Below are 17,137 nucleotides of genomic sequence, written 5' to 3' on the forward strand. Positions count from 1 at the left end.
TCATAGCGTTTTTCTTTGCTTTTTTTCCCCTTCCTTTCCTCCCTCCCTTCCTAGCAAGAAGGGGCCTTTGAAACGCCCTAGTCCCAACTCTTTCCGTTTGTAGTTAGATGAGTGGTCCGAAAGGTAACGTGAGCTGGCCAAGGTCAACTCAGATATTCTCATTCCAACCCTACAACAGCAACAAAATAAAATGAGACCCTCTTCCCAGTGCTAGTGCTGTTTCCACTGCACGACAAAGGCATTTAAATCCCGCTCCGATTTCCATCGCAGGCAAAGCGAGAATGAGAAAGGAAACTGGTTACTCTTCAGAAAACAGGGTGTCGTTCCCCACAGTAGGCAGGCTTTAAACGAGGAATTGGCATTTTAGAGAACTCATTAAATCTGAAGACTGATTATACATAGGAAGGTGAAATCTAGGTTCGTGAATTTGAATGTTGCTATTACATTCAAGCTGAATCTGACAAATGGCTGATCCCCCCTCGGCACCTCTCCGAGCTACACCGCCGGGCGTGGGTCCCGGAGTAGACGAATTCGCCGCCTCGCTGCGGAGATGAGCCCGACGGCGCAAAGGGACGACCTCCGCGCGCTCAGAGGTGGGGACAGTTGGCCGCGCCAAGAAAGCCAGGGGAGGGCTTCTTGTAGGAGGGAGGCTTCCATCGGAGGCCTGAAGTACGGGCAAGACTCGGCTACTCAGAGGGGAAGGAGAGAGCCGGCTGGGACCAAGGCCCAGGGGCAGTCGCAAGGAGGGCGGGGTGGGGTCCAAACATCTTCTAGAACGCCCTGTGGTCCTAAGATACCCGGCCCCCTTAAGTTGGTGCTGGAGGGCAATCAAAGCTCCTAGAAGAAGGCCCGACACGGATGGGCTTGGGGGCAGGTGAACCTCGTTTTCCCGGGATGGGCGGTGAGGATGGCAGCCCAGGCAGGAGACCCTCCATAGTCTCTGAAGCCTGTGCGACTCCAGAGCAGAAAGATGCCAAATTAGGGCGCTGATGGCTTTTCTACCCAAGCGCGGCCGCAGGCTTCTAGGACGGTAAAGGAGTGGGGTCCGGGGTCGGGGGCGGTCTCCTCTGGTCACCATCCCGCGGCACGAGTGGGGCAGGTCTCCTGTCACACCCTCACCAGGCCCTGCCCCGGCCGCCTGCTAGTCACGGCTCTCCCAGTCGTCCTCCCACACCGCCGAGCCTCCGGGTATCAGGCCTGGCCGCATCCCTCCCTTCCCACCGGCCTCGGAGCGCCGGCTCCGGCGCCCGTGCCTCGGGGCGGGTCCCTGCCGCACGCACCTGCCCCCGGGGGCGGAGCGCGGCGCCGACGACTGGGCTCCAGGCTCTGCCACCCGCCACGCGAGCCGCGCCGCGCCCGCACCCCCCGCCCCCTGCCACCGCCGCACCTCCATTCCGCGGCGCCCGCCCTCCCTCTCCGTGCGGTCGGTGCGTCCCTCCGCCTGTTCCCAGCCGCTGCGCCTCGCACTTCTGACTCGAGTACCCGCCGCGCTCGTCGTCGCCGCCCCGCGCCATGGAGCCGGCCGCGGGCAGCGAGCGCCGCAGCCCCCCGGGCCCTGCCGTCCCGCCACCGCCCCGGGTCCACGCGCCCTTGGCCGCCGCCCCCGGCCCGGGCCCGCTGAGCTCCCCCGCGCACGAGCCGCCGCAGCCCGAGGAGGAGCGGCAGCTGCGGATCAGCGAGAGCGGCCAGTTCAGCGACGGGCTGGAGGATCGAGGTGAGCGCGCGCCGCACCGGGTCCCTTCCCCCGGCCCGGCCCCTTCCTCCCGCCGGGCGGGCGCGTTGAGGAGCCGCTGCTCCAGGCCCGCCTCTCCCCGCTGGCGGGTGGGGCCGGACGCGGGGCTTGGCTCCTTGGCGCGCGCGGGGGCGCGGAGCCGGGACTTCCCGCGAAGGCGCGGAGAGCAGAGGGCGGCAGCCCCACCTCCCTCGGCCGGCGCCGCCCGGGCCGCGGAGCCTTCGCCGGAACCCGCGAACCGTGCTGCCTCCTGGGCGACCCCGCCGGGGCCCGCGTCCTCCTCTCGGCCAGCCCTGGTCCCTCCGGCGCCCACTGGAAAAGTTTGCGGGAGGCGTGTGCGTGTGTCTGTGTGTGTGTGTCTGTATGTGTGTGTGTGTCTGTGTGTGTGATTTTTTTTTTTTTCCTTTTCTTTCGGAGCCGAGCGCTCCCGGGGACTGCGGGTCCTGCTCAGTTGGGAGGGTCCTGAGCTCTGTGCATCCTCCTTCCCCAGCCCCCTGCGGCCCCCGCCGGCTCCCCGGGAGAACTTCCCTCTGCGGATTTAGCCTCGAGGAGTCCCTCGGCGACCGCCCCGGCGAACGGGAGTCGGGTGACTCCCGACTCTCATTTACAGGGGACCCAGTTTACCGTGGGTCACTGCCCCGCTGTCTGCCGGTGGGGGGAGAGGCCTGGGACACTTGGATTTGGGCCACCAATCCTGGATGGATGCCACTGGAACGTGATGGTTCCCGGAGCGCCCATCCCTAGCCCCTTCAGAATCCTTCCCAAGACACTGGCCTGGAAGCCTGCAAACGTCCCTTTCTGGGGAGGCCAAACCCGACCCTCTGACGGACAGCTGATGCCCCCTTTGAGTTGCCTGTAAGAAATGGGAGAGTACCCTGTTCATTCCCGTGTCTCTCTACATTCCTCTTTTTCTCCCTCTCTCGTTTCCTTTTGCCTCAGAGGGAGCCCTCTTCGTAGCCACGTCTATACCTTCTCTGCTTCTTGCTGAATCGAAATCCAAATCGGCCCCCTCAGAAAGACTCGGTGGCTTTCCTAAACCCGGTTAGTGGCCGAAACGGGATTCTGACAGCCGGCCCTTAACGGGGAGCCGGCTCGTCGCCACTTCCACCCCCTGTTCTTGGAAGCCTTATTTTGTTGGCTGCGGCGGATTTGTATATTTCAGTCTTCGCAGGTTTCTGTCCTATTCTTAGTATCTCCTGTACATTTTTATTCCGGTTTAGTGTTCGGATGCACGATCTCTTTCGTCTTAGAAATTTTAAATTGTAGCATGTGAAGCATGCAAACGGCAATTCCCAGAGAATCGGCAGGGATGCCCGGGTGAGAACTGGAGCCCCTCCAGGTGCAACGAGTTCCGCCCCTATGTTGCAGTTTCTCCTCCTGTTCTCACCTAACTCGACAATCATTTTCGAGCTGATGATGGGTGACATCACAAGCACCCAGTAAAACCTGTTATTTTTAGTGTAGGTCGTGTTAATTACCTTTCCCACTATAACTAGTGTTGTAGGATTTTAAAATTTTTGCATTGAAGAAACACCGAGCTCTGGGCTGGGCTTATTTTTGTAGCATTGCAGGTCATCTGTAAAAGCTGGCCTATTTCTCCCCACCTCACAAAATGATAGGAGGGAAAAAAGTGCTAGGGCCAGTTAATATTTAGTGTCATTTTGTAGCTCATGCTCAAGTGTAAAAAGCCCTTCTGAATTTATTCTTAAGGTTATTTTTCACTGGTCAACTGAATTTCATTTTCCATTATGTTATAGCATGAAAGCATTCACTGTTCATAAACTGTCACTGTGTGAAAGCGCTGCATGTCACACACTGCCTCTCTGTTAAGATGAACCCTGTCCCCCAAAGAACCCAGCGCCATGTGGCGTTGAAAGCTGAAAGTCAGTGTGACATTCTTCTGTTTGACCCATTCCTGGCAGCAAAGAGTTAATGCTGAATGAGTCATTTTTATTAAATCAGAAGCTTACCTAGGGAGGTTTCTTATAATATTTTGTGTTTGTGTTATTTTTTATTAACGGGGCTGCATCTTTCCAATATCGATGTTTTGTATCCCTTGGGAACTGTTCCATTGCTGCTACCTTTTTCCTAATGGTGAGAGGATTTGGGGAGGAGGAAGCCTCAGCAGTTGCTTGATGTGTATCTTTACATCACGTCTGGCTTGCTTTCTTCGAGGCCTAAATACCTACCAATGGGTATGTGTGTTTCTGGTGGGTGGGCACCTGGATTTGTACCTATACTTGGCCTTCTCTCTTGCCCTAAATTCCTTCTGAGCTATCAGGACCCTGTGACAGGCTCCATTTAACTTTGATCAAAGGCTTGCTTTATACACATCTAGTGTTTGGAGACTTGAGAGGTACTTTTTCCTTAGAAGTGATGTGGGCTGGTTCCCAGAACCCTAATGAGCTCATATTGTCAGCCAAATGACACTGCAGTTACTGAGCCTTGTAGTTCAGGGAGCAAGAGGTTTGTGGTCCAAGACCTTTAGGGACTAAAACAAAACATAGGCCAAGTTTGTCTTACGCATTTCCACGCCCTACCTTTTAATACCCACTCTTCTCCCCACAGGTGTTTTCCCATCATTCTGCCCCAAGCCTTAGGGCCCTGGAGTGTTACATGCTTCAGCATTTCCTACTACCTTCCCATCTAATGAATATACCCCTTCTTTCAGAGAATCCAAGCGGGACTAACTCATAGGAGAAAGCAATTGGAACTAATTCATACTAGCATGGAAATGACTGATGGCTTCAATCTCCCTGCATATATTTGCATCTCCTCCCCCCCCAAATAAGGTATCAGTCCTTCATTAATACAACCCTTATGCTTACTCTTGCCAGGCCCAAATTACAAATAGGTGAAATTCAAGTGAGATTAAAAATTTGAATGTGGAGGCCAACTATGGGTAGGAAGGACCCAGCCCTGTGTGCACATTTGAGGCCTGCCTTGGCTTCTGTAGGCTGTGCTGCTTTTCTTCTACCTTTGACACACAGCTTCCTGAAAGCTTCAGGAATTCTCAGCGCATCTCTGTGTCTTGCACGTGTGCGTGCAGCTAGCACGGGGCGGAGGTAGTGGCACCTGTGTGCGGACCTTTCATTTATGAGCTGGGTCCTCATAGGTCATTATACCCCACTTCCTTTGAGGAGTGGGAAGTTTTCCATTCTTGGTATTAGCTCTATTTTTAGGAAGGAAAACTAGCAGGAAACAGAAGGTTGGATAGAAATGGGAAAGTTCTTCCCTTCTTGGACAGTCTTCCAATTTACTCCAGTGTTTAAAGTTTGAAGCATCTCATGGGGAAGCACATACAGGATCAGATCTGCGGAAGAACTACCAGTCCTGCTGATCAGAGGATTCACCTGCCACCTTGGCAGGGCAGTGCAGCCCAGGTGAGCTGGCATCCCAGACTCCTTCCAAGGGGAGTGCTGGCCCACTCTGGGGTGAGGCACATGATTGGTCTGTGCGGTCAGCTCCAGTCATGTTGTTGGAAACAGCTGGCTTTGGTAGGGAAAATAAATGTCAGGTGTTGCAATTGAAAACCCAGATCCTTGTTGTTTCTCTTAGAAAATTAAATCTACTTCTAGAAGAAACCTCGTTTTTACCCCCAGTGGATAACCTCTCAAGATGGTTGCTGTCACAGTACCCAGCAAATGAACTGCTTATTTGAGTCAGTACTTAAATGTTACAGCTTCACTTCTCTTGAAAATCAACTGGCCAGGATGAAAGAAAGATTTCCATATCATTTGGGCAAAGGGAAGTAAATTATCGGGAGTCACTGGGACCTGCTTATTCTAGGTTGTGGCTTTAACTGGAGGTAAGGATGATCACAGTTGAAAATTAGAATGGGGTGTTTTTCAGCAGGAAGGGAAGCAGACAAAGGGACAGTTTGAAATCACTTGTACCCAGGGCACAATTTGATAAGAGAGAAGGTCTTTCTTTTTTCTGTCCAAGTGCATTTTTAAAGGAAGGTCTGGGGAGATTTTTACAGTGAGGTGATGGAGATGGAGTTTATTACCTACCTTTTGCAAATTCATCTACCTTTTGCTTGTAAATAAGTCTACAGGTTTCAATGATTAAAAAATCTGTGGGGCCTTCCCTGGTGGTGCAGTGGTTGAGAATCCGCCTGCCAATGCAGGGGACACGGGTTCAAGCCCTGGTCCGGGAAGATCCCACGTGCCGCGGAGCAACTAAGCCCGTGCGCCACAACTACTGAGCCTGCGCTCTAGAGCCTGTGAGCCACAACTGCTGAGCCCTCGTGCCACAACTACTGAAGCCCGTACGCCTAGAGCCCATGCTCCACAACAAGAGAAGCCACTGCAATGAGAAGCCTGTGCAGCACAATGAAGAGTAGCCCCCACTCACCACAACTAGAGAAAGCCCACGCGCAGCAACGAAGACCCAACACAGCCAAAAATAAAATAAAAAAAAATAAATTTATTAAAAAAAAAATCTGTGTCTGTACACTGGACTCAGTAAGCAGGCTTCTCCACATTTCCTGTTTATTTAGGCCCTCTTCAGGGTGCTTAAATCTGGGTAGTTAATGGAATTGGGAAGTTTTAACAGGGTCCTTGTTATAATTTTTGAGCAGGATGCAGTTTTTGGCAACCAGAGGCTTAATGTGGTACCCAGTCAGTCTAACGGAAAGATGCCTTTTCCACAATGCTTAGGTGTGATTTGTTGCACACTGTGCCTTATTTTACAGGTGGGTGCTTAAGCTCTGACTACCAATTCCTTCATCATTTGGAGCTGTTGTGATGAGGCTGCTCCACCTCTGAAAGGTATATTATGGGTTGTTTGGCCAGAGATGTTGTCCTGTTTATGTAGAATGCCGGGCTGAGAGTTTGGTTCTTCATGCAGCTAAGAGATGCCGTATATGATCTCTTTACAAAGGAGAAGAAAAAATATAAATCAAGATCGTGCTGAAGATGTTTTAGTCTTCAACCCATGGCTGCTGAAGCTTGGGCATTGCCTCAGAGTCGTCCTGAATTTCTGTTACCATTGAGGACTCTCAATGTTGAAAGCATAGGAGACGAAATCAAACCTTTCTTACACGTGACCCACCTGGGGAGCGACCTCCAGTTTTAGCAGGTTTACCCCGCTGCAATAGTGTGAGAATTTGTTGACATTTGACTGATATACAGGAATAGATACTATAGAGCAGAAAGAGAGGGAAGAAAACGTGGCATCTCATTTAGGCTTGGTGGCTGTTGGTTGTGGTTAAAGAGGAATGGCCCTCCTTCTGTTAACTGTTGAGGGGAGGCGTGGGGGCATTTGTATTCCACAACCCCAAAACCCGGTCCGCCAGTTAGGGCCATGCTGATGGAGCAATGCAAATCAGTGCCACGCTGAGGAGCCCAAATGCCCAACCAGATGTGGGCTACCTGTGCTCTTTTTCTAATGAAAAAGTCTCGTTAGAAGGAGCAGCACCTATGTGAGCCAGTGAGCCACAGGGGCGGGGGGATGGCTGGGGTCATATGTCAGGTCAGGGGGTGGTAGGGTACTTGAGAAAGAAGACAGCTGCCATTACCCTTGGGAACACGAGTCAAATATTGCCAGAGCCCGAGATCTTTCAAGAGAGGCTAGAAAGCTTGATTTCCGTGCGACGCTCCTAAATGTTAAAACACCTCTTGGATCACTGAATCACTTTGCCGTACACCTGAAACTAACACAGTGTTGTAAATCAACTATATTTCAATGGAAAAACCCCACATCTCGGCCGCGGGCTGTCAGTTTGCAATCCTTGGCTAAGAAAGAATAGCTCTAGTTGTGGGTTTCTTAATAAGGAAATGCCTAACTTCTTTTTCTCCTTGTTTTTGTCAGGCTTACTAGAAAGCAGCACTCGGCTAAAACCCCACGAAGCCCAGAACTACAGAAAGAAGGCGTTGTGGGTCTCCTGGTTCTCCATTATTGTCACACTGGCCCTGGCGGTGGCTGCCTTTAGTGAGTATCCAGCGTCTTGCTGAGCGATGTATGTGCCGGTGTTGCCTGTTTTATTCTCTGACTCCTATGGGATGTGCTTTTGCTTTTAGCCGACTGTCATTGATGAGTAAATTGTTTTCAATGGTTGCATAGTCAGGTTGCTTATAAATTAGCAAAATGGCTTCTCTCCTCTGCAGAGGCAAGAGGTGGTGAAGAAGAAGAAATAGAGAACGTGGCTGGGGGCTTTGGCTCTCATCAGTATGCGGGTTCGTGGTAGTAGATTCTGGCTGCCAGCTGAATAGTGAAAATATTCCCTTGGTGGATGCCTTCAGCCTGGGCTGGCGTGTGACAAATGTACGTCCTTGAGATTCGTATTTTGAGCCTCATGCCACCAGATGAGTGCAATCTCTCCCCCGATTATATCTGCGTAAGGTTTAGAATAAAATCATCCGTACGTTTTAATGAAAGGAGAATGGGAGGGTCCTCTCTCAAGTTTTCAGTGGCCACGGAAACAAAAATATTTATTATAATCAAGAGGAACGAAGACAACTGAACACTTTCTGCCCATGGATGATCCTGTTTCCGTGTTAGGAAGCCCCATGACATGCGTTTTCTCTGCTAATATTTGCAGCCTATAGAGATGTGTGTGTGGTGTTTATTCTTATTACATCGTGCGGTGATTCACAAGCTTAAGCAGTGACATTCAGCTTCAGCTCAACCTTGCTGGAAACCACAGTGTTTTTTATTTATTTTCTTTAATGTTAGGGAAAAGAATGTATTTTGTGCGTTTCGTGATTAATTTATGACTTTAACAGAAAGATCTATATTCTAAGTGATGAGTATCGTACGAGGTGTCTCATGTGACACCCCACAGAGTAGGAGAAGAAAGGGCTGTGTCCGCCAGAAGATGCTGCCCTGTGTGTGTTTGAAATTCCATTCTGCACAGTTAGAGCTGCTGCTGCAAGTTGGTGTTGGCTCCCAAGAGGGAATATTAGAATTTGACCAAGTGTTCCCTGCAAAACTCAGCATATATTCCTGGAAGCAATTTATATTGGAAACACTGTAGTACCATGTCTTGGCTTTTTGTTTTGTTTTTTAATTTTTTTTTCTGATTCCTGTTTTTTTTTTTTAAAGGGAGGTTGCAATTTTAATTTATTTATTTTTTATTTATGGCTGTGTTGGGTCTTCGTTTCTGTGCGTGGGCTTTCTCTAGTTGTGGCAAGCGGGGACCACTCTTCATCGCGGTGCGCGGGCCTCTCACTATCGTGGTCTCTCCCGTTGCGGAGCACAGGCTCCAGACGCGCAGGCTCAGTAATTGTGGCTCATGAGCCCAGTTGCTCCGCGGCACGTGGGATCTTCCCAGACCAGGGCTCGAACTTGTGTCCCCTGCATTGGCAGGCAGATTCTCAACCACTGCACCACCAGGGAAGCCCTGTTTTTTGTTTTCTTAAAGCCACACGTTTAGCAGCCAAGAATAATGCATTTCAGGGTAGAAACATTTACCAGTGAGCCAGAAATCTGATCAAGAAGAATTCTGGGAAGGGTAAGCTGGGATGAAGTGAGAGAGTGGCATGGACATATATACACTACCAAACGTAAAACAGATAGCTAGTGGGAAGCAGCCGCATAGCACAGGGAAATCAGCTCGGTGCTTTGTGACCACCTAGAGGGGTGTGATAGGGAGGGAGGGAGATGCAAGAGGGAAGAGATGTGGGAACATATGTATATGTATAACTGATTCACTTTGTTATAAAGCAGAAACTAACACAACATTATAAAGCAATTACACTCCAATAAAGATGTTAAAAAAAAAAAGAGGAATTCTGATTCCTGAAAATAGCTCTTCCTCCTCCTTTTTTTTTTTTTTTTTTAATGCTGAATCAAGAATAACGAGCCCAGTTGATGTCCCTGGAGCCCGACTGATGTCCCTGCAGCATAATTTGGTCGCGGTGGCTGGTGGTGGGGTCCGAATCTGACACCATAATTTACATATGGAAAGAAAGAGGAATGCCAGGAAGGGAGAGGTGATTTACAAACAGAATAATAGTTACTCCCATGCACGGCTGTGTGCCTGATAGAGATGTTAACAACTCTATAACGTGGGTGTTTGAATGAGGACCTGAATGTGAAGAAACGCTGAGCAAGTCTTTCCTTTGGGAGAAGAATCCTACATTTGATGTCTTTAATCTCAGAATAAGAACAAATTTGGAGGAAATTTTGGTTTCCCATATTATGCCTGATCAGTTGAGTTATCATAAAAACGTTGTTCCATTTCTTATAATAGGAAAAGACTGTTGCATAATGCATATGGAATTCGAATATTGCTTTGTGAGAAGCGTTCTGTTTCTTTTCAGAACAGTCTTACCACTTTTTTATGGCAGGCAAACAATTTAACTCCTGTAAGTTCTTGCCTATAAAATGTTGGCATTGACATATACGTGATATGATCTTTGTTGCTTTCTATGGTACATTCAGTTTGTTCCCAAGTTGCTTTCAACTTGTTCTGGTCCAGTGAAACCAAAACATGTAGAGGATAAACTATATTTCTCCCGCTTTAACTACAGAGTAGCTTCAGTGTATGTGCACCTGTGTTTCGTATTTTAGACCCTTGAGGTGGCCTGTGGCTGTGTTGTTAGCGCTGCTGGTTTTACTCTTTAGTTTCCTAAGTTTATTTTGTAATATGAAATATTAAAAAAAATTTAAGGCATCGTTTACATGTTGACAGGCCTTCGCTCAATCCTTTTCATAGTTTTGAAGGGAGAGAAAATCAGTAGAGATTAAGCAATATAAACTGACTTTTGAAGTTGTGTAAATTAGTATTTCAAGGAAAATGGTACGTTTCAGAAAGTGCAGTAAAAGTGTTTTTTAAAAAAACACAGAAGGAGCCCCCAGTCTTATTCTCCAAGGAGGTGGCTGACAGAGAGATGGGATAAAATGGAATATGGTCTGGCTTAGCAAACCCCCGTTTTATCCTGTGAAATGGTCAGGTTGAACCAGTTAGCATTTTAAAGAGAATTGCTATAGAATGCAGTGCTTTGAGATGGCAGAGAAGTGTTTGGAGTGTGTGTCTGCGCACGCGTGCGTGCGTGCGTGCGTGTGTGTGTGTGTGTGTTGCCGGGGGTGATAATCATGGTGAAGAGTAGAAGACTGTGTTTATTGTCATGGCTTCTTGCCACTACTGGATGGTAAACTCTTTGGGGGCAGGATGAACATCTTTACATGGAATCAGTACTCAAGACTGTTGAATGAATGAACAGAGAGAAATCTTAAAAAGTGTTTTTTCAGTTAAGTGGAAGGAAAAGATTTCTTAGAAATAAATTTCATCTGAACATTTGTTTAGATACCAGGCTTAGGTCTCATTTATTTTACGAACAATTGAAATCTTGTCGAGACAGCTGGAAAATCCGACAGCCATTCTCTGGCGAAGGGCCTTGTCTTGGAGCTGTTTCTGCAGGTTCAGTTAGAAACCCATCTTTATCTCCCCACCTGCCATTTTCTCTTTACTCGTAGATGCTGATTTTTAGCTGAGCATCCTCTGGAGAAAGGCTGTTGTCTCTTTTGTGTTTGGAAATGAGGCTGCTGGATATATATGTTAGGGGGGCACTTTTTCTCAGGGCTGGGAAGACTTGTATTTTTACATAGTGTGTACATTGCAAATAAAGACTATTACCTTTTACTTCCTATATGCTTCCAAGTAATCAGGTATGCCATGTTTTCCCAAATTAGTACTTTCCAAAAGACCATTAGATGAAACTAGCTTTGGTCAGCATTACTGAGTGATCTGTGACAAATCACTTACATATGTAACTACGGTTGACATTCGTATGTCTGGTGTAGTTTGAAAAATTAGGTGAATTTTCAGAGTTTGTGACTTGAAAGTATTTTGAGGGGAATATGTGCTTTGAAAGGGAAATGAACTATTTTTGATAATACTTGGTAATGTAGTGATTCTTTGGACCTGCTCAAATGCTGATATAAAACCAGATGGTAATACATCTTGAATATTTCAGAGAGAGCTCTAGCTTGGCTTTAAAATTACTTCTGTTTATAATCGGTAGGCAGCATGGAAAATGGCAATCCTGTTATGAACAAACCTTAAAAAAAATCTGTTTTAATAATGAGGCTAGAAAGAGAACAGAAGTTCTGTTTCAAAATTCAGAGTTTTGACATCATTGATGTCTTTGTTAGAATGATTTAGGAAAATACATTCTAACTCTTTCTGAGCTTTGAATGAGTGCAAGTTAATTTTTAGGCACTCAATACATGTTCTGTGAGAAATGAAGATATATTTGAAACATTCTCAGGGGAAAACTTTTCCTAAGATACACAGTTCTACTTAAAAAAAAAAAAGTACTCCAAACCAAGATCTTCTCAGAAAAAAGCTCACTCAAAAATTTTGTCAATCAGTAGATTTAAGAATTAGAAAATTTTCTGGGGCTTCCCTGGTGGCGCAGTGGTTGAGAGTCCGCCTGCCGATGCAGGGGACACGGGTTCGTGCCCCGGTCCGGGAAGATCCCACATGCTGCGGACCGGCTGGGCCCGTGAGCCGTGGCCTCTGAGCCTGCGCGTCCGGAGCCTGTGCTCCGCAACGGGAGAGGCCCAGCAGTGAGAGGCCCACGTACCGCAAAAAAAAAAAAAATAATAAAGAATTAGAAAATTTTCTGAAAGGAGTGATTTTATATTTGGGAGTTTTAAAGTAATATATCTGGTTTTCATATAAACTGTTGACCCTTAAAAATGGTAGAATAAGTGTACTTATTCTTTTTATTTTTAATTTGTGAGTCCAAGAGTTGAAAGATAAGTGAAATGAAATGACAGATTCTTCTATAAACTCAGCAAAATATGTCTGGGAACTTTTTTAGGTATCTCTCAAGTGACACATTTGTGAGGTGGGAAAGAAGATAGAAGTGGCTTTCTATCTTCTGGCTTTCTATCTTCTATCTCCAGTGGCTTTCTGGTGCCCTAAGAGTAACGTCTAAATAGTTACAGTGGTGGGACTTCCCTGGCGGTCCAGTGGTTAAGACTCTGCTTCCAGTGCAGGAGGACAGTCGGGGAACTAAAATCCCGTATGACCTGCGGCGTGGCCAAAAAAAATTTTACAGTGGCCTAAAACGTGCGTCCTGGTCTGACCCTTGCCCCACTTTCTCAGACACCCCAACTTCTCCTCAGGATGCAAGTGGGCATCTTTCAGCAAAGCTCGTCTTCCCATGGATCTCCAGGTGGCTGAATCCTCAGAGGGCCCTCCCCAGCCACCAGGACTCATCCCCCAGAGTAGGTTTACCCATCACACGGTGTATTTTCTTCATCCCAGTTTTCCCCTTTGTGTCCCCTATGCCATTGGATGATGACACCTGTGAGGGCCTCTCCTCTCCTGCCTGTGTCCTTAAGACTCAACCCCTGAACTGTTTCCCTGAACCAAAGACTTCAACAGTTGGTTTCTATTCTGTTCATAGAATGATCCTTCGTGTTGTTTGCTGTTCTTTTTTCTTCCTATCGATAAAAGAAGTATGTGCACATTATAAAAATTCATGAGGCCAAAGGTACACGGTGCCAGTCTCTTTTCCATCCTAAGCTCTCTCCCTGTTACTGCTCCTCCCGGACGATGTTTGTTGCCCGTGTCTTGTATTTTCTTCTAGACATTCTCTGGGCACGGGAAGCCCAGATGTGGTGCTGTGCACGCTTCCCGTTGGTACTTAGGTTAGATATGGCGTCTTATTCTTGCTGGTCTTCTAAAGAGCCCGGCCTCTTCCCAAGCTGCTGTTTCCCTAGTGTAGTGTGAAGTCGATTCGAGGTGGAGAGTTTTCCGGAACAACTTCCCAACCACGGCCTGCCTGGGCTGCTGAGCCGGGTGACACGGTGGGGGCAGGATGTGGGCAGGAAGCTTGTGAGCCACATCCTGGCCGTGCCGAGTGGGATAACTTGCCACCCGGGAACGTGCCGGGCGAATGATAACCGAGGATGCTGATTCTGAGAGGTGGAAACCGGGAGGGAGGAACAGGCTGAAACACAGTTTGGGCGCCTCATCCTGACAACACGCCCTGCCTCTGGGTTCCTCCTTCATATCCTCGAGGTCGTGTCCTCACAGGTTGCTGCCTGGTCCCCTCCCCCATACGCTGGCTCAGTGATGCCTCTCGGACACGGAGTAGTGTTTTCGTCCCACCCCTTTGCTTACCTAGAGGCTCCTCCTGATCTTGGCCCCGCCTTCCTGGCTGTGCTCGGCTCCTCCCATCTCCCGGCCATGCCAGCCCACAAGCACCCCCATGTAGTTCCCTAAATGCTGCGTCCAGCCCTGCGCTCTCATACCCATGCACCTGCTCTGCCCTTGGCCTCAGATGCCCTTTGTTCCTGACCCCCCGCTTTGTTTTCTTGCTAAATTGTACTTATCCCCCAAAACTGAGATGAAAGATCCCCTCTTGCAGGAAGCATTCCCTGACCCTCCGGGCTGTCTGAAATGCCCCTTTTGCCCATAGCCGCGTGGGCACCCAGCAGTCAGGAACGTGACACACAATCATTGTCGCTCTGTGCACTGATACACCCTCCTCACAGGCAGGGCGCCGTCTTCTCCAGTCTGCTTTCTCAGCCCCTAACACAGTTGGCGCTCAGATATTGGTTGGACTGGAGTAGTTTTTGACATCTTCCTGCTGAGGCCACCGTGGCTGCAGCAGGTTGAGGATGTACATTTGCAGGTAAAGAGCTCCGAAAAAGGCACGGCAGCGTTTTCAAGTGAATGGAAACAAGGGGGAAAGCCGGCTTCAGCTTTGTGGGGAAGGGGGAAGGGGCTTGCAGGCCCCTTCCCTCCCCCTCCCCCTCATTCCACTCTCCCGCCCTCCCCTCTCCCTGTGCCTCCTCTTGGACCGAAGGGTCCAGGGTTCTTTTGACTGGACTCGCTTGTGGCTGTTAGGAGAGCGCCTAACCGTGAGCTGCTGTTTCCAGCCACAGTGGAGGAGGGGTCTTAGCAGCTGCTTGCTTGTTCGGCCTTCCTTCTCCCTGCATTCTGCACAGAGCCTTTAATTAAAAGTGTGGCCAGGGTGCATTTGCATGGGGATGTCTTTGTCACACAGCGGTGGCAATGACTCAGGGGAGCTGGGCAGTGAGCCCCGGCTGGACTCATCTCATTAGGCTCGCCGGGTCCTTGCCCCTCCTTGCTGGCGCCTGGGCTCTGCTAGGAAACGGGCCAGAGCCCTGTGGGAAATTCCTGAGGGCTTTTCCTATTGCCTGTCAGTCTCTTTCTAGGCATATTTGTTAGCTGGTTGGACAAGAAGGGGTTTTCTGGTCTACTTGTACTCCAGGGCTGTGATTTGGTCCTCTGGGAATTGCGTCCTGAAGATGAATGTCTGGCAAACTTCTTGACAGGAGGTTATTTCCTCGTGTCCCATCCTGAGGGCTGAAGATGATGCCAGAGTTTGGGAGATAACCCTCCTTCCCCCAGTAAAGGGACCTGTTCCTCACTCTCTGCCAACTCTCCCATGCCTATCAGCTCATCCTTCCTTCCAGCTGGTGGATGTGTTCATCCAGTCCTTAGCGAATTTCTGTTGCCTGTCTGCTCTGCTAGGTACGACGGAGAACATTAGGAAGTGGGACATGGACCCAGAGACTGTCATACAGAGTGAAGTAAGTCAGAAAGATAAAAACAAATATATTAACACATATATGTGGAACCTAGAAAAATGGTACAGATGAACCGGTTTGCAAGGCAGAAATAGAGACACAGAGGTACAGAACAAACGTATGGACACCAAGGGGGGAAGGCAGGGGGGAGGGTTGGGGATGGTGGGATGAACTGGGAGATTGGGATTGACATGTATACACTAATATGTATAAAACAGATAACTAATAAGAACCTGCTGTATAAAAAAAAATTACATTAAAAAAAAAAAAGGAAGTGGGACAGTCCCTTGGTCCCCTTGAAGAGCTCCAGCCTAATGGGAAGGGGAACTCCGCAGATGTCAGAGCAAATAGTGGGGACTAGAGGACTTATACCTTCAATGAAAGGATAGACTAGAATAAACCCACTCACCAGCCTAGGAAGACAATAAGGAAGCTTATCTGACTCAGCTTAGCTTGCTGAGGGCTGGGGAGTGTTCCACTAGAATTCATAACCACAGGACTCACCTTGTGCAAGTTTATGTTTGGAATTTTCCTAGGTTGATTTCCTAAGAAATAGATCCTGAGACTCTGAGATTTACTGCAAGAGGTGTATTGGGAGTAGAGGCTGGGAGAGGCTGTAAGGAATAATACCTGAAAGGGAGCAAGGGAATCAAGATTGGGCAGAGGGAGAAGTTGAACTTTGACGCTGTTACCTCAGAGGCTTGTCCCACAGGGACTTAGAAGCTGGAATGGCCCTTCAGAATTTTCTAATTGAAGCAAGATTGTCACAGCAGTCATTGGTGTGAGCTGCCCCACGGAAAAGTGTAACCTTGGCAGAGGTAGCTTCCTTCAGTTGAGGCTGGTTCCAGGAGAGGGATGTAACTGTGAGCCGTCAGCAGCCCTCATTCCTGGTGGCTTGAGGAATGAATGCTCAGGTCCTGAGGGAGGATATACCATGGCATCCGCTTTAGGAGTTTATCCTGCCCGAGTAGCCTAGGAACCCTCAAGCTGAGATATTAACAGAGACGTGGCTCTAGGTCAGAAATATCCCTGGAGTGCCTGAAAGAAGCAAGTGTAGAACCTCAGGTAAGTCCCAGCAGCATTCCATGGCTGATGCCCCACCAAAGATGAGCTCATAATCCAAAAATAGGAAGCTCCTGAGAAAGGATCCACCATGACTAAGTCAGACAGCATGTGATTAGAACTCCCAATTCCAGAGGAGAGAATTACCTGACAAAATCTTTAAAATGCGTATATGTAATGAGTAGACAATCAAAAAGGAATCAAACACACGAAAGGAAAAGACACTGAAAAGACCCAATGGAAAATAACCAAAGAAATATATATTTTTGTTGTTTTTATGGAAGCCATAACATGGATGTAGTTTTGAAAAATTTAAGAACTATAACAGCCCCCACTCTCTCTCCTCTCTGTTTCCTCCTTGTCCCCATCCTGGCAATGACTTTGCCTCTCTAGTTAGTTGATCCTTGCATTTACTTATATCTGTATAAGTAACAGGCTTCTAATGCCAGCTCTTGAATTTTTGTCACTTAGGCATTATTTGTTGACTTCCCACCATGGAAGAAGATAATTTACCCTTTACCCTCCTCCTGGTCCTACACAAACATGCCGACTTCTCGAATTTCCATCCTTGCATAATAGTTATGCTTTGCATTATTATGACTACATAATTCTTGCTCACTGAGCTATAGGGTGAAGAACGATTACTTTTCTCCTGCACCGTTTTTCATTTTCTCTTGGTTTTAATATCTGTTTTGTTTAGTACTATGTTTACTTTTCTCTGCATCTATTTCTTATTAAACTCTAATTCAGCATTTTTATTCCAACCTCAACTTCTCTGTAATATTTTCAGATGCACTGATAATTCTGTCAGTTTCATCTTGA

At 48.1% G+C, this 17,137-nt stretch overlaps 1 protein-coding gene across 1 annotated transcript in view; it reads left to right on the forward strand.

Moving 5' to 3' along the window:
• Window positions 1-1,512: 1,512 nt before the first annotated feature.
• Window positions 1,513-17,137, forward strand: part of TMEM163 (transmembrane protein 163) — a gene marked incomplete at its 5' end in the record, with an annotated part of 251,210 nt that continues 235,585 nt past the window's right edge. Inside the window, 2 exons of the mRNA XM_082659053.1 lie at window positions 1,513-1,714; window positions 7,547-7,666. Coding sequence (XP_082515179.1) covers window positions 1,513-1,714; window positions 7,547-7,666 — 322 coding nt within the window. The remainder of the gene's footprint in view (window positions 1,715-7,546; window positions 7,667-17,137) is intronic.

The sequence above is a fragment of the Grampus griseus genome (assembly GCF_964374135.1).
Source record: "Grampus griseus genome assembly, chromosome: 7".
Lineage (NCBI taxonomy): Eukaryota > Metazoa > Chordata > Mammalia > Artiodactyla > Delphinidae > Grampus > Grampus griseus.